At 49.7% G+C, this 24,198-nt stretch overlaps 1 protein-coding gene across 7 annotated transcripts in view; it reads right to left on the bottom strand.

The window, feature by feature from the left end:
• Nucleotides 1-24,198, bottom strand: part of RNF220 (ring finger protein 220) — a 164,856-nt gene that overhangs the window by 47,265 nt on the left and 93,393 nt on the right. For 6 of the 7 annotated variants that reach the window (XM_090146571.1, XM_090146574.1, XM_031601170.2 and 3 more), the window contains 4 exons: nucleotides 24,054-24,183; nucleotides 14,108-14,153; nucleotides 6,980-7,075; nucleotides 4,097-4,139 (listed from right to left, as the gene is read on the bottom strand). In XM_090146571.1, coding sequence (XP_090002697.1) covers nucleotides 4,097-4,139; nucleotides 6,980-7,075; nucleotides 14,108-14,153; nucleotides 24,054-24,183 — 315 coding nt within the window. Of the gene's footprint in view, nucleotides 1-4,096; nucleotides 4,140-4,311; nucleotides 4,454-6,979; nucleotides 7,076-14,107; nucleotides 14,154-24,053; nucleotides 24,184-24,198 lie in introns of those variants that run through there. The other variant, XM_031601178.2, reaches the window with a different exon arrangement.

Raw genomic sequence — 24,198 nt, 5'->3', positions numbered from 1 at the left:
CACAAGTGAGACCACAGGATTCTTAATTAGTGTTGATAGATGCGATCATTTCTAATTAGCTCACTAATCCCTCTCCCCCACACTCCTGTCGCAGGAGCTTGGGAGAAGAAAGGAGAAAAAAAAACAACAACGTGATTCCCTCTTGTAATTCAGCAAGATAAAAACACAGGCAGAAGCAGTCTGAGCTTCCAAATCTGTGATGCCTTCCCACAGGAGGGGAGAGAGGGTGCCAGACCACCCTCCGCAGGTGGAAGGGACCGAGTGTCTTTCTCACAGCTCTTCCCATCTAGGCTTAAGAATTATTAATGCTTAAGGATTAGGTTATGCTCTGGCTCAGAAAAATTTCCTGGAAGGAAAGCTAATGGGTTTTAGTTTTCACTGCCACGCTTCCCAGTAAACAGAAATCCACCCTCAGGATGGGGCTGTCTAATTACATCCAGAGTGCTCTTCCAGTGCATCCAGCAGTGGACACTAGACAAACCTCTCCTGCAGCATCCAAGGAGATGATTAAGTTACTCGCAATATCTCTTATGATTCCCTCCACCAGTTTGAGTGGTCCCCCGAGTCCCATGCAGACATCATTAGCAGCTCCTGCAATGGCAGGCCAATCAAATTAAATGGAAACATTTTGGTCTCCTTTCCAGTGAAAATCACCTAGCTTTGTCCCTCCCCCACCCATCACCAGCTACCGGAGCACTTGGTGTGCTGGTGGTGAATTGAGTGCAGCAACAAACCATGGGTGACGACCTCCACACAGAGAGGCAGGCTGAGTATCAGCACCCACTCAGGGTGGGTTTCTCTGCCTTCCTCAGCAGCTGCAAAGGGATTTTCGTAAGGACTCATTCTGCTCTACTGAGAATGCCAACTTTGCAAATACCCCTAAACGTGAATCAGAGATATTCAGGCAGAGAGGTAGCACCTGCTCTCCATGAATCTACTACAAGAGTCTTGAGGAGTGTTTACACTTTGTTGGACTCATCACAAAAGGCTTCTGTGGCTGATCGACTTACCCAAGAGCATCTGATCCAAGGGAAAAAAGACAGCTATGACAGAGTACAAAAAACCACCTCAAGAACAAGCTAAAGCAGGAAAACAGATGGTCAAGAATAAATCTGTTTCAGACCTTGTGTATAATTTGCTGCTCATCTGCCTGAGAGAGAACATTAACGGCCAAATTCACAGAAGGGTCTCAACGACACAGATAATTTTCAGCAATCTTCCATCTGACGCTGTTCTCCAAGGGTGGCACAGACCTGACCTACTGAATCCATGCTCTGGTACACTAATCATTACTTTGTGCCTCTAAGTAGACCTGCAGCATTAAACTCCTTCAGCATCAATTTACAGAGTGGCTTCGAGTTTTGACTTTAGCAACATGGGAAAAAGTCAAATGAACAAAATGCCTTCTTTAACATATAGGTACATCAGGAATCAGCACCTCATACGCCCAAGTTCACAAGGACACGACCCCATGAAGTGAGTTTAGCACAGATGAAAGGTACTGGATTAACTCACAGGCTGGCAGGAAACTTCAGATACAAACACTCGACCAAGGGTCTTACAGACAACGTTAATCTGCTGCTCCAGAGCTTACAAATGCATTTACCTTATGTACAATTCAAGGCAAGTTAAAGGTTTGACTTACAGAATCAGAATTTTGGACCAAGTATATGTGAACCACATAAGGTCTTATTTACACTGCATCCAGGCTCACAGAAGACATCCCTTTCTCTACCTTCCCTTTTCTTAGCTCCTGTTCTGTCTCAAGTGACCACAGTGGGATGAAACATGTCCAGAAAATCTAAGAGGCTACTCAGGTACAAAGAGCCGGGACAGCTGAGATCTGAGTCAAGGACTACGTGGGAGAACAGCAAACACTGCAGGTCCCTCTTTACAGGGGGAGTTTCCAAAAGTGATCCTGAAGCTCAGGTGGTAAGAAACTTCACAGAGACAGCAAGACAAACAGGTAACAGCAAAACTGAGAAGAACCTTTAAAATATAATAGAAACAAGTGAAATAGTAGGCTTTTGTTTAACATAAGTTCGCATTTTCTATATGCTCTGTGTCAATAAGAACATGAAGCAGAAAGCCAGATGTCTTGGACATGTCCCACACATTTTTTGTCCATGCAAACCAAGAAGGATAAGGAAATAATTCTCACAGAACAAGCTACAAAATTGTGTGATTGATAAGAAGCTTGTTAAAACACAAGATGTACATAAATAAGCTTTTTTTTCCCCAAAGCACTCAAGCATTCTCCATCTGGAATGATACTGGTTAACTAACTATTTAACAACAACATGGTGAAGGTTATGAATACAAGTTATTTTGGTACAAATGTGGAGGAGCAAATGAGAAAGCAGGCAGAATTCAGTGGTCATAAGCACTGAAAGCAGCTGAATACGCTATCCAGCCACCCAGCGGGATGCTCATCTACCTGCTCAGGACTGAGCCAGGTATCACTACGGGCATATCCTGGGAATAGGAATAATCAAGATTCATAAAAAGATAAGGTGAGGAGGAACCAACTCCAATACATCTTGACCAAAGCACTTCAGCTAGTATTTCTGCATCCAGCTTCCTAGCTTCTGCACCTAGTCCTGCTAAGGTACACAAGAGAATAATCACAGTTGTAAGCGTATTATTTAATCAAATGCCCTCATCTGGATTATGACTTTTATTTTTGTTTGCTGTACCCCTAAAAAGAGTAGAAGGTTTAGCAAGAGCAATGCAAATGCTGTGCAGAAGTAGCTGCCTCCCTTCAGCTGACAAGCCCCTTCAGTTCACAAAAACAACCCTAAGCAGGTCCCAGACTGCAGCGCATATTGACTATGCTGCAGTCCTGCTTCAGGCTAAAGTCAAAAGCAGAAAGCACTGCTGAGCTGGTTCAGCAGAGCACGCTGTCATCAAGAGCTTTCATTCATCCTGGAGGACTCCACAACGCCAAGAACCTCACAAGCCTGGTTCAGACTTTTTTTGTTAAATAAAATTATTGGCCAGAAAAAAAGGCAGAAGGTGTGAGCTTAGACTGAACTATCCAAAAATGATAAAGAAACAGTTTGACATCACTGACTCCAGAGACCTTTGTCACACAAAACAAGTCATTGCAGAGTAACACCTGAGTGTGTTTCAGTCATCTGAAGTCTGTGTCAGGAAAGGGGACTGCCTGCAAACAGGCAGCTCACTGTGCTCATCTAGCAGTGCAGATGTGAGCACACATGCCAACAATTATGTGATATTGATACAAGGCAACTCATCTCTTTGTTGTATGACTTGACAGACCTTCAAGAGCTTCTGGCCCTCAGGGTGCGTATTTGAAACTCCCCAAGCCACCTCTGAATTCAGTTCAGTACTTCTTATCAAAGACATTGGGTCAGTAACTTAATAAAACTTCAACTCGTTTAAGATTATACAAGTAGTAGTACGTCAAATGTAAGCAAACTATTCCAGTACTGGTACAATCTAAAACTTTTTGTTATTTGGTTAAAGGTTGTTTTTTGTTTTTTGTTTTAAGTTTTTTTAAAACTAAGCTGCATCAGCATGACACCACCCACTCTGTCCTACACAACCACAGCAGGAAGCTCAATATTAACGTGTCTCCTGGCAGCTTAAGCACCTGAATGGCACCTGAGTGCTGCAATTTGGGTTGGCTACAGGCCATACAAAATACACAGGTCATATACAGGCCACAGAAAATCAGATGAGTGATTATTGTGACTTTGTACACGGTAAGTTCCAATTCCTCCGAATCTGGGAGAAGCGTTTCAGCTTCAGCCAAAATAAAGTTTTTCTAAATACTTCTAAATACTAAAGCACTTTTCACTAGATGCCCTCGTCTACTTGCTGCTATCGACACCCAGAAACTCGAGCATAAAAGTAACGCACCGGCTGTGACCGAGAGCACAAGAACCCAAAACCACACAAGGTGACGTCAGATACAGCAACGCTCACACCGCAGCTTGAAAGTTTCCTCAAGACCCGGGCAGCGCCACGGGAGCCCGAGCGCACAGGGGCGCCGCGGGCTCGTCGGCGGGACCCCAGCAGCGGACAGCGGGGCCGGGCCGCTCCGGGAGGATGGAGGAGGGCCCGCACTCACCGTTCAGCCGGGTCTGCCGGTTCGCTCGCACCCGCAGGAAGGTCTGCAGAGGGGAGACAAGAGCGGACACGTGTCAGCGCCCCCGGCCCGCGGCCGCCGGATGTAAACACCCGCCCCCACCTCGTAAACAAGGCCCGGTCCCCCCCGCCCCGCACATCGTCGGGCCGACGCACCGGCCCCGGGCCCGCCCCCCCCGGCCCAACTCCAGCACCCACCTCTTCCCGGCCCCCGCCGCCGGGCCCCCTCCTGCCGCTCTGCATAGCCGCGGGCGGCCGGCGGGGCGACGAGGCGGCGGCCCCGGGGCGGCTCCTCTCGCGCGGCCCGGGATGCGGGCGGATACGGCGCGGCCCGGCAGGCGCCGCCGATCAGCCCCCAGCGGCCGCCGCCATGTTGGCCCCGGTCATGTGACCCGCCGCCGAGCGGGTGAAAGTTCACCAGGAAAGCGGCGGGGAGAGGAGAGGAAGTTCCCATGGCAACCGACAGGCGGCAGCAAGGTTCGGCGAGCCCCGGCCAATCAGAGCTCAGCGGCCGTTGGAAGCTAGGGAGGTTTGGCCAATTAGAGATCGGGGACAAGTGGGGCTCCGGCGTGCGTGGCCAATCAGAGATCGGGTGCAAGTAGAACCCAAGGGCAGATGGCCAATCAGAACCCAGGGGCAATTGGCACCCTGTGCTACGTGGCCAATAGGAGCCCAGGAGCAACTGGACTCAAGGGGTCCTTACCCAATGGGGCGCTTACTTACAAAATCAAAGCTGCTGATTGTTGCTTCTACTCTTTTAATTAATTAAGCTGTCTTTCAGGAGGCACTCTCACCACCGAGGCTTTGGTAGAGGAAGGCACTGAGCAAGCCAGCATTCCTGCAGCGCTCCTACTCACAGATCTCCTTCTTCCCTAAATGTCCCCGTGGTAAATAAGCATGAGGACTAAGAAAACCAAGCCATGGGGATTCTGAAAATGTATACTCCAATTATTCCCGTCTTAGCATGCCACTAATACAATGAATATTTGCTATTATTAAATCCCCACAAGGGGCATTCGTCATACTAGCACACCTCTGCTTATGGAAAGCTAAATTTTGCAGCTTTAAAGTCACTACGAGAGTCTTCTGCTCTGCTTCCTGAACGTTTCGCTTGGTACGCCAGGAAGAATGAATTCTCATTCATGTTGTGGCTTTATTAAGGATAGGCTGAGGCTTTACACAATCCTGGCACCCACTCTGAGGTCCCTTTACATTGCCTGAGGAACATAAAGCAGCCAGCATAGGCATAAATGAAAATCAGGCCCCAGAGGTCTTTTCTCCCTGCAGTGCAGACTTACAGCTCCCATTACACATTTGCATTAAGGGCTGCAACCCTCCATAAAATATACTCACAAACTTAAAACACATTAGAGACTCACTAGACTCAGCACATAGAGGGGGCTTTTGCTGAGCATATTTGTCCTCAAGTATGACATAATAAAAATTTATAGGAACAGAGGACTGCAAGGGACTGCCAAGTTCACAGAGACTGAAATCTGGAGAAATGGGGTGGGAAGGGGTGCTCCTGAGCAAAGGGGGACATTGCAAAAGGCTTTTCCACACCCTCTTGGAAAGAACATTATTTATTCATTAGCCTTAAAAAGCAGGCGGGGAAGAGAGCAGGAATAGCTGAATTAGGCATTCCTGTATCTTCTGTGGGGTTTGCTGCTCTTGCTTTGTACCAGGTCTCATATGAGGGTGAAGCGACTGTGATATGACACAACATTAGAACTGAAGGGTACCTTAGAGTACGTAGCAAACAATGGAGGATCTGTCTTTATTTGGTAATATAACCAATAAATAGGTCAGAGGACAGAATAATGGGCAATAAGCGCACATTTTTTGCTGCTATTAATAGGACCTATCTTCTAGAGCACATGCTTTAGTTGGGGCTGCTGGGCTGGGCCCACAGAATGGTCACCAGCTCTCTTTCTGCGGATCCTAATGCAGACTGGGCAGCTGTCGAGTGGCTGATGTAGAACGGCTTGACCTTGGGCACAGGACATCGCTGTGAGGGACACTGGGCCATGAGTGTAGGACAGGATATAGGGGTAGAATGGCACACAGGGTTGTGGATTTATGCCTGACACAAATACAGCCATAGCACACCCAGCCTCTCCCCACAGTAGCTGAAGGCACGCTCGGTGCTGTGCTAAAGACTACCATTATTTTTTCTGTTGCCTTTCAGAGCTTTGTTGAAGCCAGTGGCTGAGCACAGGCTTGCAGCCAAGCAATCTGGATGTGTCTTGAACAGAAGTCGTGTGCCAGCCTGCCCCCAAACCACAAACAGATCCCCAGCAAGCTGAGCTGCACTCTGGCTGCTGCCTCCTTCTTCCTTTCTTGCTCTGTCTCCCCTGAGCTTTTACTCAGTGTGTCACAGCAGGTCTAAACCTGCTACTTCTCTGGGTAGAGAATGTTTTTGTTGTTTGTTTGTTTGTTTATAACCTGCAGGATTATAAAACATGGTGGCATGGCTCTGCCAAAATTTAAGTGGGAATCACGAGTCCGTTTGCTGGGCAGCAGTACACCGGTGAAATGGAGAGCTCTGGCCTGCTGCAGGCTGACATCATTCACTGCTTTCCAAAAAAATCACTTCTCTGAAAGTTTCACAGAGGCACGGGGTAAGTAATGACAAACACAGCCATGGCAACGGCAGAGATGATGAACGTAACGCAACAGAAACCTCTATGAAGATTTAAAGCTGTGATTGAAAGCCAGCACTGGGAGGACTCTGCAGACAAAAGCACACCTGCATGGCCACGTGAGGGACAAGGTGCTCTATAGGCATGCGGAGCTGATGGAGAGCTGCTGGGGCGAGCTGGCTCCCATGTACAGCGGAGAGCAAGGACGGTGCCTGCCTACTTACCTGGTATCTGTCTGAGTGATGGATGTCATCCGAGGAGTGGGGTGATGCTGTTGGAGAATCTCCTTCCCGCTTGATTGAAGCCGACAACAAAATTGACTGCGAGAGAAAGGAGAAATTCATGCTGTGAGCATCGTCCAATGCTCTGCCCCTGACTAAGCTGCCCTCAAGGGCGTGGAGAGCAATGTGAGGCTGGCCTTGTGCTTCGCGTGCTGTGCATCGCCTGCCCTGCCTGGGGGTGGGCTGCGGGGCTGTGGCCTGCTACAGCCAGTGCAATGACATTAGGCAACAAAAGGACAACTGTCCTTCAGACAGTGATGAGTGATCCCATTGGAAGAGGCCAGTGGGTCTGCTGGCTGAGCAACAGGGTCGAGCTGATGCTATTTGCAACATGCACTGCTGGTTTTAGAAGCACAGCCCAAAGGGGACAGCTGGCTGAGCCTGGACGTGCAATTTAAAGTGATTCAGAGGATGAGAACTGCCTTAAATTTGCTTTCTTTCCTATCAACCATCCCCTGCCCCATATGACAGATGAGCTACAAGAATGCATCTCTGGACCACAGAGGTTGCCCAGCACATGTGGGTAATGAAATAGCCACACCAGTGAGTGCTGCTCAACGTGTGCCCCTCCTGTGCTGGAGAGCATCTTGCATGTGCAGTGTCAGCACTGCACAGCTATGCACTGCCCTGCAGATGCCATGGGGGATCCAGCAGAGTCCCCCGCTTAAAAAAACCACCCCAGAAACCCGCACAAACCATATGGCAATGCAGCATTGTGCTGGCATGGAGCAGTGCCAGTGTGTGCTCATCTGCCTCTGCAAGTTGCACTAAATCTCTCAGCAGCTTTGCATTAAAGCTCTCAGCACCTCGGCTGCACAGCCACCCTTCATTCTGTAACGATGCTATTTATTTTAATAAGTAGCACAGGGAAAAAAAAAAAAAAAAAAAGGCCTTTTAGAAGGTTAAAAAGATCAGTGATATTTGAGACCTAAGAAATCACTGATAAACTTCGAGTCAACAGTAGCTAAGTCCAAATTCTACATGCAGTGAACCTGAGAGGAGAAATTGCTGCAGGAGTTTGACATCATTTAAAAAAATGTATGCTGAGTTGTGAGTCAAGTTTATTATTGGAAGAATTGGAGGGGGAAATCCAATTTAAAATTCTAATTTGAAATCTAAATTAACTAAACTAGGTTAAATGTAGCACAATACGTTGTAAAAGATATACACTGTAAGCTCAGCTCTCCAGATGTTTGTTTCCAGGAATCAGCTGGCAAGATCCAACAATAAATGACTGCTCGGAGATGTGTATGTTTGCGAAGGGAAGTGTAGATATCATCTGAATTGGACAGGTCAAGTGTGGTGACAACATTATTAAAAAGCATAATACCTTGGAGAAAGGCAAGCTTTCCAGCAACATTTGCCTCTGGGCTGAAATGAAACATGAAAAAATGTGCATTTTTTTTGAAAGATACAAGCAAGTGGAAGGATGACTCAGCATACAAATCCATTTGGTCAGCAGGAGGCAATCTCTGGGCTCCGACAGCCCTCCTGGAGAGGAGAGCAGGGCAGTGTGGGCATTGAGTAGGGCTCCAGAACAACGTCCCAGTTGTGGCAGTGTTGCTGCCCTTTCCCCACTAATAAACCAAACACCCGGAGCTGGGAGAGTTAAATACATTTTGTCTTCCAATGTATTCTAGAGAAGGGGGAAAACCACCCATCTCCCCATTCTTTGGCAACAGACAGACAGATCCTCCCCACCTCCCGCTCCCCCCTCAGCCTCTTGGTAGCTCTAATCCAATATTATTATGTGAAAAATGGTTGGGCTAGCTATGGAGACAGTAAATTAAACGTTATGTATTAGTTTTTAGCGTGTGGTCCTGGGAAGAACGCCGGCCCCATTTATTCCACAAACCTCCTGAGCACCATGGCGATGACCTCTGGAAAAACGCAGGGCTAAACTAATCCCAAAGATGTCAATCTTGGGGCCTCTTCTACATACACTTGCAGTTTAGATTAATAAACTGTCTATTTTTAAATTGTGTGCAAGCACTTCAATTCTAAATACCTCGCCGGCATGTTAAACACGGCGTTAGCGATGCCAAGTCACACTTCCCCTTTGCTGTTAGGAAGCTTGACTTCATTTGTTTTCCTTGTTTCCTGGAGATGTGGCACACTCTGCCTTTTGGCCCATGCTGGTGGGACAGCGTGGGGCAGGGGAGAGGCAGTCCTAAGGGCTGTGGCATTGGGAAAGGTGCTGGAGGAAAGGGTGACTTCATAGAACCACAGAATTGTTCAAGTTGGAAGGGACCTTAACGGGCATCTAGTCCACTAATACAGTTGGCCAGCTTCTCTGCCCTCCTGATTTTGGCCTCTTTCCCCCCAGACTGTTGCACTGGGGCTGTTTCCCAGTGGCTGTGGCCAAGCTGGTACCACTGAGCAGAGTAGAGGCAGTGATAGAGCCCTGCTCCATCTCACTACCACCATCTGGGAAGACAGCTGTAGAGGTGAAGGCAGCTTTGCATATTTCCTCCAGCCCTCTTCCAACTTTTCACCCCAAAACTGGGGCTGCTTGCTGCCTTAGGTGCCAGTGTAGGATTGGAGCTACTGGGAGAGAGCATCCTCATCTCCTGCTGCCCCTTCCCTGGCAAACCACAGCTCCCCACATTGAGGGCACATGTGTGAGCGGCTGTGCAGCCTCATATTTCTCCCTCCCCTTTAAATCATCTCTCCATTGGGTAAAGGCACTCTCTGCGGAGGTTATAAACCCTGAGAGGATCAGCCTGAGCATTACACCTGGGGCAAGCTAAATAAAAAAAGGTCACCGGCGCTTTTTAAACATGGACAAAAAAGCAGTAAAATGTGTTTGGAAAAAAAAATCTGGCATTAAATCATGACTTTTTGCCTGGCTCGCCTCATTAAAAGTGGCCTTTTGGAAGGTAAAATTATCATTGTAAGTGATAAGATCTTTAAGAAAATAATTCACGGCTTCTTCACCCTTTAATATGATAGCCGCCACCGGCTAATTTTTTTCTTAATGGCAACGAGGCCATCAATCTTGTCCAAGCCATGCGCTCGCTCCTTCCTGCGGCCCCTCCTGCTGTGCCTCTCCCCGTTTGGTGCTGGGCAGGTTTGGCACCAACCAAAGGTGCACGGCATCACCTCCATCACGCAGGAAGGGATGGAAGCTGCACCCAGCCCAGCTGACATCCCGCTCCCTTTCAAGTCTGGTCATTCAAGGGTATTAAAGTGCCCTGGGCTCCGGCTTTCTGACAGCCCTGGAAAAACACGGGGAGTCTATTTTTCTTAAACAATCCATCACCGCTGCTGTCAGCAGAACAAATACCCTAACCCTGCTTTTTATGTATCTATAACCTTTTTTTTTTTTATTTTTATTTTTATTTTTTTTTTATTTTGGCACGAAGTGTTCCCTGCTTGATGCATTCAGCTTTAACTCTGCTGCCTAAATAGGTACTTATCACTTAACATGGAGGTGATGGCTTGACATGTTTTCTGTCTCCTGCCCTCCCCTCCACGGTAGGGAAGCCGTCAAAGTGTTGCTAATAGCTGTTATCACTTGGGAACTGTAACCCGAAAGCAATGAGTGATACCAGACCTGGCTGCGATTTTCCCCCTTCACTCTGCTCACCATTTGTTATGCTGCTGCTGGAGGATCCCTGACAAAAAGATGCTACTATTAAAGCTGACTTTCCTAGAAGCTTTTGGAGGGTCCACGTTTGCTGCCAGGCAAGCGAAAGGCGAAATTATGTGGTGGCTTTTATCTGGGTGGGATGGAACTGGAGATAGAAAGCTTCAACATGGGAAGGATGTGAATAGTGAGCAGAAATAACAGTGTTAGCAGGGAGCTGCTGATTTATTTCAGTGATGTGACTGCACAGGATAGGGGACCCCTTCACACTGAGCCACCAGTGGGTACAGACAGGATGGAGGGGACAGAGCTGTGGTCTGGAGCTGGGACACAATCCCTGGACCAAGTCCGTGTGTGCTTCTCCTGCCCAGTGCAGTGTCTCCAGCACAGATGTTCAGCCCAAGCAAAGCAAGGAGCTTTGTTCAGCGTTGATTTGTGTTATGGCACATAACCTCTTGGAGGTTTGTGTTGGAGTGGCTCTGGTATTTGTCACCCTGAGCTGGCAGCCGGCATGCAACCAAGGTAATTTCCCCTTCTTCGCAGATCTGCAGGCTGTTCCCATGTCCCCACCTTGGCTGCAGACTTGCCACAGCATTCAGATTTGGCTTTTTAATCCTTCCTCGTAAATCGGTGTTGCATGGGGAGGAGCGTGACGTTCCCGAGCCCCTACAGCGAGCTCATGACACGAGAGAAGGAGTCAAAGCCCTGGGGCCCCAACACTGGCCCCTGCCCCTACCACCAGACATGATATGGAGAAGTTAAATGATCGTGCTAGAAATTTCATCTCCAGCCAGGCAGCTGGCAAGGGCTTAGCACAGCCGTTCCGTCAGGGTTTCAGGCTCCAAATCTTGCTTGTTTCAAAGCTCTTTCTCCTTGGAGGGCTTTAGTGGTCAAATTTCCCTCTAGGCGCTGTAATTCTTTCTCAAACTGCTCAGCCAAGCTGTAAAACTGCGGGGTGGGTGGGGGATCGCAGCGGAGGTCCAGGAGCACCCGGAGTGTTTGCTGGTGGTGGGAGCTGGCACGTGAGCTGGGCTTTGGTGGGAAAGACAATCTGAAGTCATGTACGGCCAAGAGGAAGTCACTGAAATTTAGGGGGAGAGATCTCACCTCTCTGGGCAGAGAATGTCCCACCGAGATGATGGAACAGGTTAGCCAGAGTGGTAATGGGTGCCCCATCCCTGGAGACATCCAAAGTCAGGCTGGACAAGACTCTGAACACCTGATAGAGCTGTAGGTGTCCCTGTTCATTGCAGAGGAGTTGGACTAGATGGCCTTTAAGGGTTCCTTCCAACAATTCTATGATTCTATACCCATGAAAGGAGATTCATAGCCAGACAGTGGCAAAAAGCATTCTCAGGTAACTGAGAGCACATGGGGGTGCAAGACTCAGCATTACCTCTCAAGGACAAGCAGAACAGTCAGCCTTTGGGGAAGTCCTGCACAGACAGTCTGGGCTCTGAGAGGGCTGGGGCATGGCTGACTGGGACACATCTCCAGGACGTGCCCTCCTGAGTGGCTCTGCTGTTGGACTTCTCCATGAGGACTCAGAATGATGTGAAAGGTTACTGACCAACGTCCAGCTCGTGTTGGGGAATGGGATTTCTTTTCCCATCCAGCCTGATGTCTCAGGCTTGTCATCAGAGATGAGTGCCACAGGGAAGCCAGGGCTCTCCTCTAATTCCTATGCATGGGGAACACCTCTCCTACAGCAAAGGAGGTGGGTTTTTAGCACTTTCTTTGCACCTCTGCCTTCTGCAAAGCTCAGATACACATGTGGGAGCTATCTGGGCTCTCAACAACATGAGGATGAAGGCACCACTTTGGAGCTACCCAGTTTGCTGCTGCATGGGCAGACACATTGTCTGCAGTTCCCATCTCGCAACCCTTGTTTGGCCGTCAGTGCCTCAGTCAGCCCTGATAATAGAAGAACTTGATACAATAATCCTGCGTTCATCGCATCCCATGTTGAGTGATTGGATTTTCTTTGACATATTGCCATGAAAATTGACCCAGCACAGTGAGTGACAGCTCTTGAGGGGCAGGAGAGCAGGAAGCGAGGGATGTGCACTTACTGCTACCAGCAGAGAGAGATGTTTGCTGGGGTAACTATGGGGAAGGAATGGGCTTTTTCAGAGGGAATTTGCATCCCAGTGGCTTGGTGGGCACAAGGGAAGAAGCAGCCTTGGCTCGCACCTCGACCTCTGAGCCCTGTGTGGTGACAAAGAGGACTTTAACACCAAGCTTGCCCGGTGGTCAGCGCATCACTTGTCCGTGCCACACAGGACCTGTCTCCCAGCAAAAACCACCTAGAAATAATGAATCCTCCTGGGCTGGGAGGCTTTCAAGCTCTCTGAGAAGGGAATGAAAGATTTCCTGATTTCACTGTCTCCCTCCCTGCTCTCGTGGCTTCTTGAAGTTAATGTTCTTATGCCCAGACGTGACGGGCAAAGGGAAAAGATCCATGTGGTGACAGGGGACGATTGATCTCCTTTACATAGAACGACTCTCCAGTCCCAGTTTAATCCCCTCACTCAAGGCAAATGGGATTCTTTGTCAATGGAAACTTCAAAAGCCCGGCCCTGCCGAGAGATGGACCTTCTGCTTTATCTGCTGGCTGCCACTCATGTGGTGCATATCCCTCCAAACAGCTCATCTGTCTTCCCTCCCGTCCCTCTCCCTCACAGGCGTTATTTTGCAGGTGCCTCTCAGCTCCTTCAGGATGCTCAAAGACAGCCACACTCCCTGTGGATCTTTATTTTCCCTTTGGGTTTGAGTTTGCCTGGGAGGTATCCCAGGAGCATGCTTGCTCCCAGCCCCTGGCCCAGGGGGTTGCAGGGTGTTTATGTGCTTGGCAATGCACTGGCCCCCATGTTGCATTCCAGCTGCTCCAAAAGATACCCAAAGCATCCAGAAAAAAATAGGCAAGCAGGGCCCAGAGCTCCTTGTCAGCCACTTGCCTGCACAAGCACTGATCCTTCCTGCTGCAGCATCATCTTAAGGGCAGCTAATTAACAGATGATGCCCTTTGCAGTGATGCTACGATTCATTTTGCTCCGGGCAAGCAGGTCTTGTTGAGCCAAGGGGATGGGAGGAGGGTACTGGGAGGGGAATCCATCTGAGAATGGGTCTTCTAGTGATTTGGGTATGTTTTGGCCCCGCTTCCCTCTTCCAGAGCTGGCATATGGCTCTGGCCCCTTAGCTCCCGTGCATGATTTCACAGTCTGAGCTCAGTATGCGTGTGATCAGCTCTCATTAGCTGTCATTAGACACAATCTGGAATCCTGGAGCCTTCTGGGTCCTTCAACTCCAGCGTCCCTCAGCTGCACAGGATGTGGTGGGGAACAGGAACAGCATCCCCTGTGCTAGCCTGGCTCCTGGGATGGTATCACCCCCAGGGAACATAGAGTGGAGTGGGATGGGAAGATGATGGGAAATAAGGAGCATCACTCCAGCGAAAAACATTTCAAGAGGTACTCACTTACCTTGGGGGTGCCTGCTGCCATAGCATCCTTCAGGATGGAGTTCTTACTGCCAAGAGAGAAGAGAATGGGGTCAGAGCCATGAAAGCACTGCAGTGGCCGGCGTGAGGAGCTCTTGGAAGGGATCTCCAACAGCAAAGAGCTCTTCCACCCTGGGGAAAAATGGGGAGTGAGCCTGTGGGGCAATGGGATGGCAGCCATAGAGAAGGTGGTGAGCACAGCATGGGGCTGGGCACAATAAAACAGGAGGACGGGAAGCAGAGGGGGAATAAATCAGCGTAAAGAGCAAGGGAACGAAGATCCCCGCTGCTGCCGCAGGCTGGAGTGATTTGTGAAGCCAGTCTGCTCCCCGTTTAGCAGGGAAGGAGGTCCCCGAGCAGCGCTCCTCCTTGCCTGCCCTCGCCAGCGGGAGATGCTGCAGATTTAATAACACCTTCCCCCCTCCAGACAGGTTAAACTTGAAACAATTACATATCAAAGCCGACATGGCGGGGAGGCCCGCGCTGTAATTTTTTGGTTATTAAAGTAATCTCTCTCATGTAAATTCTCCCGCTAACATGCTGCAAACAGCATTAGGAAATAAATGATTTCCCCGTGATTCGATTTGTCAATGCAAAGCACCTGCAGCAGGCAAAAGGAGCTTGAAATATGCTGCCAGCCCCAGCGCCGGTGCTCACGGCGCAGGCTGGATGCCCTGAGCCTGGGGAGGTGATGGATGGATGGGTGGGCGGGGGGGGGGGGGCTGGGAAGGGGAGGGATGGAATTGTGTTTAATAACAAAATTTGTATGCAAGCCCGCATCCCAGGCTAAGGATGAGTGATCGGCAGCCAGAAAGTATTAAAAAGCCTCGCTAAACAGATGCTGACAATAGAACAAGACATATCAAATCAGATCTACTTCAGGAGCATTAATACACGCACGTGCCCCCCCCCTCTCCGTGCACGCGCCGTGCCGCACACACACGCTCCTTTCTTCTCAATCACAGCAATATGGGAGACATCAATAAATTTTTATGAGACTTTTAGAAGATCAACATGGTACTAGATGTGACAAAAAAGCAATGTGCCTGTCATGTTCGCTTTGTCGGGGACACTTTAGCCCCAGATGCCGAGCTGCAGTGGCAGCGGGGAGAAATTGAATTTGGCTGGCTTTAATCTGCCTTGATTTGGCAGATGGCTGGGTGTTATGAAATGAGAAGGGATGGAGGAAGGTGTTTTCTCCCGGGGCTACGGTCCCCTCCTCTCCCAGTGCCACCGCCCCACAATGAGGTGACACCCACGGTGATCTCTCCCCACTCCAAATGGCAGAGCACTGCTCCAGGCTCTGAGGTCGGTGAGGTGCTGCTTTTCCATGAGTATGCCCGGAGTGTGTTGCTCAGTATGAACAAGTGCTGCGTGTTTTGAGGACATCACAACCATCTTCTGATGTGGCTGCTGCCTATGGCATGCTGCTGATCCCATCGCACCTCTTGGCCATCTCCGGTCCCACAGCCCTGCCGCCCCCTCCCATCTCTGTTCCCAACACGAGCAACTGGGACTTCTGTTGGGACATAAATGCCATCTTCAGCTCCCTCTTGCCTTCATGCCAGGTAGAACTTGTTCTGCCTTGATGATGGCCAAAATTGAGCTTAAAATCCTCCACCTCCCACGATGTTTTCACTTTCTGAATTGCCCAAAGTGTGAAACAGTGCTTTTTTTTTCTTCTATAAACCAATCATTGGGTTAAAGAAAAAAACAACAACAAAAAACCCCAACAACCCACAGCAACAACTCATTTCCTCCCTTTTCTTGTTAAAGGTGTTTAAAATTATTCCTTTCCAAGGGTGAGAGGAAGAACCTCATTAATTCCTCCCAGCAATGGCTGTAGTGCCAGGGAAGCGGAGCTCCCAGGAAGAGTTTCTTTGGCCAGCCAACGGGCTGCCATTGGGACCAAAGGGGAATGGCTCCATTTGTATTGTTCTTCACTGGGAGGACCAGTGCTGACAACCACTTTTAGATCTGCTCTACAGCAGTTGTGCTGGGAAGGAGCTGCGAGTGGAAGGCCTGTCAGCAAAGAGAAACCTTCCCGTCCATAAACACCGCGGACAAATTAAAAATGGTAAAAGGGAAATCAAGACCTTTAAAGTTCAAACACTTTTCGGTGCCTTTTAAAGTTTTTCGCTCTAGGCTCTCGCAGAGAGCACAATCTTTGGAGACCTCGGGATTCTCTTTAATCACCCAGCCAGGCTGCAGTGGTCTGAAATGATTACACATTTACATAGTAATAACCCCAACACTCCCCACATTATTTCATGGCTAGCATATTTCCACTCAGCGAGTGATCCATGTGTTTTAAATTATAACCTGTACATAGGAAATTAGTTACTAAGTACGATATTCACAGGCTCGTCTGACACTTCTAATTAAGGTGATTTACACAGAATTATCCTACGAAATAAAAAAATGGTGTTTTGCTAGCTAATAAAATATAATTACTACCCACTTTTATAAGTTACAGTTAGTTTTAATCTATTTGGGGAATTGTTTGTCTAGTTCATTACAGCAAAACAACTTCTTTGCCTTTTAGGGACCCTCACCCCCCAAACTACCAAATAAGAAAGGCAACATCCTGGGAAGAGGCAGTACTTCGGGCAGCTGGCTCTGCCCTGATGGCTTTGCATCTCCAGCTGGGAGCCCATGTTCCTGCTCTGTGTTCCTGCACGTGAGGATAAGCTTCTCAGGAAGAGCGGTGATGCGCTGGCACAGCTGCCCAGGGAGGTGGTGGGGTCATTGTCCCTGGAGGTGTTCAAGGAGTGTGGGGATGTGGCACTGAGGGACGTGGTCAGTGGGCATGGGGGGTGGGGTTGGATGGGATAATCTTAGAGGCCTTTTCCAACCTTGGTGATTCTATAATTCTGTGATGCCGTGCATGCAGATGCTTGGTGGCTTTGCAGGGATGCTCGTGCTCATGCCTCACAACGCTGCATAGAGGCCAGCATGCACCTGCTATTTCCCATCCCTGCATCTCATCCCCAAAACACCCTCACCAGCCCCTGGGATGTGACAGCCCCAGCTGGAGCATGGCCAGCTCCCATGTGGCATCCCACAAAGCCAGGAGCACGCTGCGGCCAGCTGATGTATTTCTGTACAAACAATCCAGTGGACACAATTTATTTCTAGCAGCTCGGGCTCCCAGCCTCGGGACGGAGCAGCAGCAGCAGAGCTGTGCAGAGCAGATGCCGGCAGGGAATCAGCAGCAGCCGGGCAGAGAGGGAATTGGATTTTTGTGGACGCCAGTTTAAATAAGTGGAAGTGTCACTTGAAGCCTAAATAAGGAAATGAGGGTTTGATTATATATTTTTTTAAACTACACGAGGCCAAACCCTCACCCAGCCGCGGGTGACAGCTCCCTGGAGCCGCCGCACGTGATCTGTGCTGTCAGGGGGAACAGTGTTTAACCTGCTCCAAATACTGATTTAAACATCCCCTGCATCCAACGGGGAAAGGGGCTGAGTGATGGAAAAAACAGCCAAAGCCCCTGGAGTGCTCTCCCAGTCAATATTTGCGAGCCCCAGTGCCCAGCTGGGAGGTGACACTGCAGCAGGAATGCAACAGGAGCACAAACTGCCCCGAGCAGGGGACCCCAGCGCATGGCACCCCTCTGCCTGCCCTGTCCCTGCTCGTGGGGTTCGGCAGGTTCTGGGTGGTGAAGGGGTGGTATAGAGTGAGGGTTAGATGGAGAAACATTTCACTATTTGAAAAGGAGGTGGCTGGAAAGAGGGAAGTTGGAGGGAAAGGTCATGCGCAAGATTGATCCGGGGGGCTCTTTGCTACCATGGCTGTAATGAGTATTTAATTATTCCCAACTCACATGGCAGTTCAGAATAGGTTCTGCAGAAGGCATGCATCGCTCAAGGGAAAATCACCAGCCAAGGATTTATTTCTCACCTCTGGTTTCTGTGTATAGCCCCCAGTGCTGGGCCCCCTGTCAAGTGCTGCACCCCTCTGCCTCCTGTTCCTCCCCATTCCACAGACCCTGGGGTTGGGGCATGGGCTTTGGGTGCTGCCAGCCTGCAGCACTGCCAGGAGCACTCAGAGTGCCTTACGAGTGCTGCTTGGATGAGGAGATGTCTGGCCCACAAGAATGGAAATGCATTCACACCAGGTCATGGGGCTGCTCTGCATCCGTAAGGGATGTGCTGGGATGGAGAACCCAAAGCTGGACCAGGACAGCCCCTGCCCCTCCTACCTGTGATCAATCTGCCCCAGCAAGGGCAGAGACACAAATCAGAAGGAGGAGAAAGAAGATAAATCCACTACATTAAGAGCACACATTCACTAGTTAAGAAACAGCCTTCTCTCCTCATAAATTCCCTTCTTTCTCCCGTGGTTCTCCATCAGTGACAGTGGCAGGTGTGGACCTAGGATGCTCTGACCCTTTCTGGTGCAGAAAAGATGGGTCTGGGTGGGCACCCTTCCCCCTGTACACACAGGGTGGGGAAGGAAGGACAACCATGGGGTGGGTAGATAGCATGACAAAACTTCATCCAAGCATGTGGGCTTTAGGTGGTGCTTACAGGATATTTGGTGGGTGACAAAATGCCTCACACCAGGGCAGAGCATGAGTCCTGTCCAAGTGTCATTCATCAGCTGTTGCTCCTGGGCACTTACAGGCTGGAACAGGCTTCCCAGAGAGGTTGTGGATGCCCCATCCCTGGAGGTGTTCAAGGCCAGATTGGATGGGGCCCTGGTCTAGTAATAACTGGTCTGGTATTAAATGGGAAGGTTGGTGGCCCTGCGTATGGCAGGGAGGTTGGAGATTCATGATCCTTGAGGTCACTTCCAACCCTGGACATTCTGTGATTCTGTGATTCTGTGATCCCAAATTTGGCTACCAGACCCCTGAACTGTGCTCTGACACGGAGCAGCTCTGCTAGGCAGCATGGGACACACTGTATGGGGATGAGGCAAACCTTCCATGCTGTATGGACTGACCCCATCCCAGCAGTGTGATTTGCTGGGGGATAAGGAGCCCAGAGGCACCATCCCGCTGCACAGAGTATGGCCAGGCACTTAATAGCACCTGTCCCCAGCATCTCCAAGCATGGATTTATGCCTCCAGGGGTCACCTCTGGCGAGACTCTAATAACATGACTTTATTAGCTTTCTTGTTCCTTCTTTAAGATACAGGAGCACAGGGGGAGGAGGGCAGTGACGGGGAGAAGGGGGGTGCACGGGGAGGAAGCGCTGCCCTGGCGATTCCCCTCCTGGGTGACAAGGGGGAGAAGGAGAAAAATGGCGCTCCCTCGAAATTTATCATGCACCCAATTACAATGTTAATTGGCAAGTCCCAGAAATCAATTAATTCGCAAATTTTTTTCAATTAAAAATTAAGATAAATCATAAAACGTTATTAAGGAAAGGCCAAACTCTGTGAACTTTTTTTTTTTTTTTTTTTTTTTTTTGGTAGGCATCTAGTTTTTGCTTTTTTTTTTTTTAATTTAAATTTAAAACAAAAAAAAAAAAAAAAAGGAAAGAGCTGTGTTGCCAAAGCCCAATGCCCTTGAGTGCCTTTGCTGAAGCGCAGGGGGCTGTCATCAGCAGGACTGGGCTGAAGACAGATAAAAAAATATCGACCAGTCGGACACACTGCTTCTGCTTTATTGATCAGGCGGGAATTTAACTTGCTGTGCATATCCACCGTGTCAGCAAGGGCCACGGGCGAAATTAAAAGTACTTGGCTTGGAGATGTCGCCTTGATACCGGGGGGTGGGGAGAGAAGGAGGGGGACGCAAAGGGGGAGCAGGAGGGAAAGGAGAAGGAGGAGGTGGAAAAAGAAGAGAGGAAAAGCAGGAACAGCAGCAGAAGTTGAGGAGTGGGAGGGAAATGCCCGTGGGCTCAGCGTGCTTTTTCCCACGTGCCATCTCTCTTGGCCCGGTGCTCCCAGGTGACCGCTGGATGTAAGGTAGGGATGTGGGATGCAGTTCAATGGGGCTTTGGGAAAGAAGTCCCTCTCGGCACAAAGCACCTCCCATCTTCCCCATTCAGACATTGGCGAATCTGCAGTGCTCACTGAGCAAGATACCTGGCTGTCAGGTTAAAGTCTCCAGCATAAATCGAGGAGACCTGGGACAAGAGCCATGACCCTGCTGTGACACATGGCAACAGAGCTAATTCGGGTTTTATGCTCTCTATTCATCCTGCTGGGCCTGGCAGCATGGCTGCTCACCCCTCCCCCTGCAGCTCGGGGAAGGCCCTGTTGGGTGGCACGGTGCTCAGCGCATCCGGAGCAGAACTTAAGCACAGGGTTCCTTGTGCAGGAGAAGGGTCAAGAGCCAGTGAGAATTGCTTGGGTGCATCCCACCTGCCCAGGAGGAACAGGGAAAGCTGCTGGCATGTAGTCACGTATGCCCTCAGGTATTGGCATAGGGTGACTTTAATCAAAAAGGCCACCAAAGTTTTGTGAAATCCAGGCTGCATCTCCTGGTGCTCAGAGACACTGACCATGGCTTGTGTGGAAGCGGGTTGACCTGTCCACCTCCCAAGATCCCATAGCCTGGGATCACATTTGGCTCTTTCAAGAGGATCAGAAGAGAAATTACTTCTGGACACGACAGAAAGATGACCAGAGGAACCAGCAGCTCCTGAGGCATGCACAGGGATGTCATCTGTGGTGGCAAGGTGCAAGGAGAGCTGCCAGGGGATGCTAAGTGGAGGAAATGGATAGGGAAATCACAGATCTGAAGCACAACTTTGCTGCTGGCCGTGCAAGGAGGAACCTGCTAGTTGTCACGCAGGGTAATAAAAATCCCCCTGCCAAATACATTTTTAAAAGAGCACTGCATTTTCAAGAACAGCACATCATGCTATTAAAAAAGAATGCACCCAAAGGCACATTTCCCAACCTTCCAGCGGTTGACTCAGCAACTGTAATATTTGTAATGTGACTTTCTTAGGCTTTTTGAACCCCCAGTGCCCCTCCCACCTCAAGCCCAAATCATAGCCCCAAAGCTGCCTCTCTTCTCCACCTATAGGTGCTTGCATGAGGAATAAAACAGGTGGATGTGAATCAAGAAGACCTGCATCCAGGCTTCATGCACACGAGTATTCACGTACTTGGGGTGATGTGTGCAGAGAGTTGCTGTCATTATTTCTTATTTTTTAGCTTGGTGTTATTTAGCTGCTCAGTTAGGGACAAACACCTCTGCTCTCCCCATTGCACAGATGCAGTGAGCAGAGCATCCCTCCCATCACCGCATCCCTCCCAGCACCGCTTCCCTGCTGTGCTATGCTTGTGCTCCACCAAGGTGAGCCAGGAGGTAATTCCTCTTAGGAGGAGGAATACCAACAGTCTCGCTCCGCAAGAGTTAAACCCCATAAAACCAAGGTTTGTAGTTTTGTTTTCTTTCAATTTATACCCTTCACGTATAGAATGGGGAGGGGGGGGGGGTAAAAAGAAGGAGGGGGAGAAAAAAGAAAGCCAGGTGACATATTCTAAGAGGGAGCACCGAAAACGTGTTAAGCACTTCAAAATCTCATATATTCAATCGGCCTCTGGCAAGACATCTGCCTAATGTTAGCGCTTAAATATCCTTTTCCATTTTACATGCATTCAAGTCTCATTTGAGCGAAATGAAACGGTATTATTAAAGGGAGATTTTGCACAAATGGCCTGAATTTGACATGTCAAGTTCAATGAGGCTGTTACATATGTAACACCGAGAAGGGCTCGGAGGCTGCCGGCTCTTGAAACAGCGCCAGTGGCTCAGAAATGAAATTTGCATTCAGAGAGCCTGGCCGAGCCATGCGGGGCTCGGCGGGTGGTGCCTGCCGTGCTGGTGCTGCCCATGCCAAGGGCTGTCCCGCTGTCCTGCAAAAGCATTCCTGCAGCCAAGGTGGGACACCTTGGGTGGGTGGATGGGCAGTGCTTGCGTGGCTCTTCACTTCTCTCCTATCGCAGCTCCAGCCTGGAGGAATCCCCTTCCTTCTCTTCCACCACCATTGCATGGAACTCTGTGCTCCAGCAATGCCCCTGAAGCCCCCAAAATGGAGGCAACAAGGCAGCCCTCAAATTGCTTTGCTACCAGCCTTTTCTCTTTCCATGTGGCCCCAGGGCAGCCTTGCAGCTTGCTTGCACCCAATGCAATCCAATGGCCATTCTGCCTTGGGGGATGCCGCTCTGTGGAGCATCCCTGGAGCTGCTGAGTCCTCAGTGCTACAGGCTCAGCAGGTAGGAGGGAATCTGCCTTCCTAACCCATAGTGCTGGAAATTTATGATTTGGTTGCAAATCATTAAGGTTTATTAAAACTTAACAGCGTGCACCACGATTGGCTACATCCTCTTTAAATCTAAAAAAAAAAAGGGCCCTTGGAAAGCAGCCCCTCGGTTCGCTTCTCCCCATCAGACTGATAAGTAACAGCTGCTCAGCCATTTCGGTAACGAGTCAGCATTGGCAGGGAGCGGCCAGGGCTGCCGGTGCCCGTCACGTTTATAGGCCTACATTTTATTTTTATGTTTATTGGGTTATTTGAGATCATTATTAGTTTCTCTCTCCTCTTGTTGATGTGTTCTCGCTCCCGGCGAGAGCTGGGGCAGCAGGAGAAGGGGCCACCTGAGGGACGGAGCCCAGCATCCCACCACCTGCATCCTGCCCACTGCTGCAGTGGGCAGCCTATTCCTGTGCTGAGTCACGGCCCACAGCCTGGATTGAGCCTTATCTATCATGAAGCGCGGAGAGTCGTTATTTAATAATTAATCAAGACCTCTGATTCTTCTTCGCCGCCTGCATGGCCGAGCGGAGCGGGCGAGAGAAGCGAGGGCAAGCTGGGGAGAGCTGTCTTCTCTCTAACTGCTGCTGTTATTTAAAGGAATAATGCCATTCTTTTTCATTTGTCAGCTGGCCCACAATGGCCCTTGTCACGCTTTATGATTTAGGGTTTCCTTTCCTTTCCCATTAAACGCCACCTTCCCATCACCGCCTCGCGCCAGCCGTCCTCCGCGCCTGGCTCGCGCTTTCAGTTTCGCTCTGATATTGGCCCAACTTCTTTGATGGGCTCCTCGGAGCGCTAATTGCTTCTGTTCATTTAAACCTGTTCACTAATTTGCAGTGGCCCTTTATTAAGTTGGATGCGGCCCAAATGACGCCATAAATTACGCTCGCGAGGGGAGCGGGTGGCGCGGGGGATAAATGGGCTCTTCCCTGCCCCCTCTTTCCCTGTGTGGTGCCAGGATCCAACATGATGCTGTGTGGGTGCTCCCTCAGACCTCTCTGCTTCTCCCCTTTCTGAGCATTTCTGGCTCGCTGCAAGGCAGAGCCCAGCCAAGCTGGGGCAGGGATGGATCTGGTTTCTCCACATTCCCCATAGCCATGGGAAGCCCCCTGCCCTGGTGTGCACGCACACACACTGGTACAGGAGCCCTCCCTTCTCTCCTACCACCTGGTGACGTAACTCAGCTTTTCACTGGTGGTATGATTCCTTTCCTCACCTTTTAATGACCGGGGAATTCATTAATAATTGAAATAAACACGCTCTTTTCCAAGGCTGCTGAATTTTATTAAGGCAGGAGCAGGGATCTGACAACCCTTGGCTACAGCCATTTCCTAAATAACTGCTAGCAGTTAAAATGCAATTATTATTATTATTATTATTTTTAATAAAAGGAGGACTTGGCCATGCTGGGGAAAGCATCAGGAGCAGAAGGCAGCTCCCACCCTGCTACATTGCAGGATGCATCCCAGGTGTCACAGCAACCCATGCAGCCAGTATGGGGCCAGGCTGCAAGTACCAGCACTTGCTGTTTTGCTTTGCTTGCATGTCGCCGTCTCCTCTGCTATGGCTGCATGGGGCTCTGGGCAGCTTGATCTAGTGATTGGCAATCCTCCCCGTGGCAGGGGGTTTGGAACAAGATGATCTTTAAGGTCTCTTCCAATCTAAGCCCTTCCATGATTCTATGATCACAGGCTGCTTACCTGATGTTCAGCTGGGTGAGCTTCTCCAGCTCCTGCTCCATGTGCTCCTGCAGCTCTCCAGGGCGCAGGAGGACCTGGCAGATGGGGCAGATGGGAGCTTGGCTGTCAAACAATGTCGCTTTCTTTTTGCCTGTGGGGAAGGAAA

Source organism: Phasianus colchicus, chromosome 9, assembly GCF_987193195.1.
Source record: "Phasianus colchicus chromosome 9, bPhaCol1.hap1.1, whole genome shotgun sequence".
In the NCBI taxonomy this organism is placed as follows: Eukaryota; Metazoa; Chordata; class Aves; order Galliformes; family Phasianidae; genus Phasianus; species Phasianus colchicus.
The sequence above is the reverse complement of the archived record's forward strand: the minus strand, read 5'-3'. Positions and strand labels throughout refer to the sequence as shown.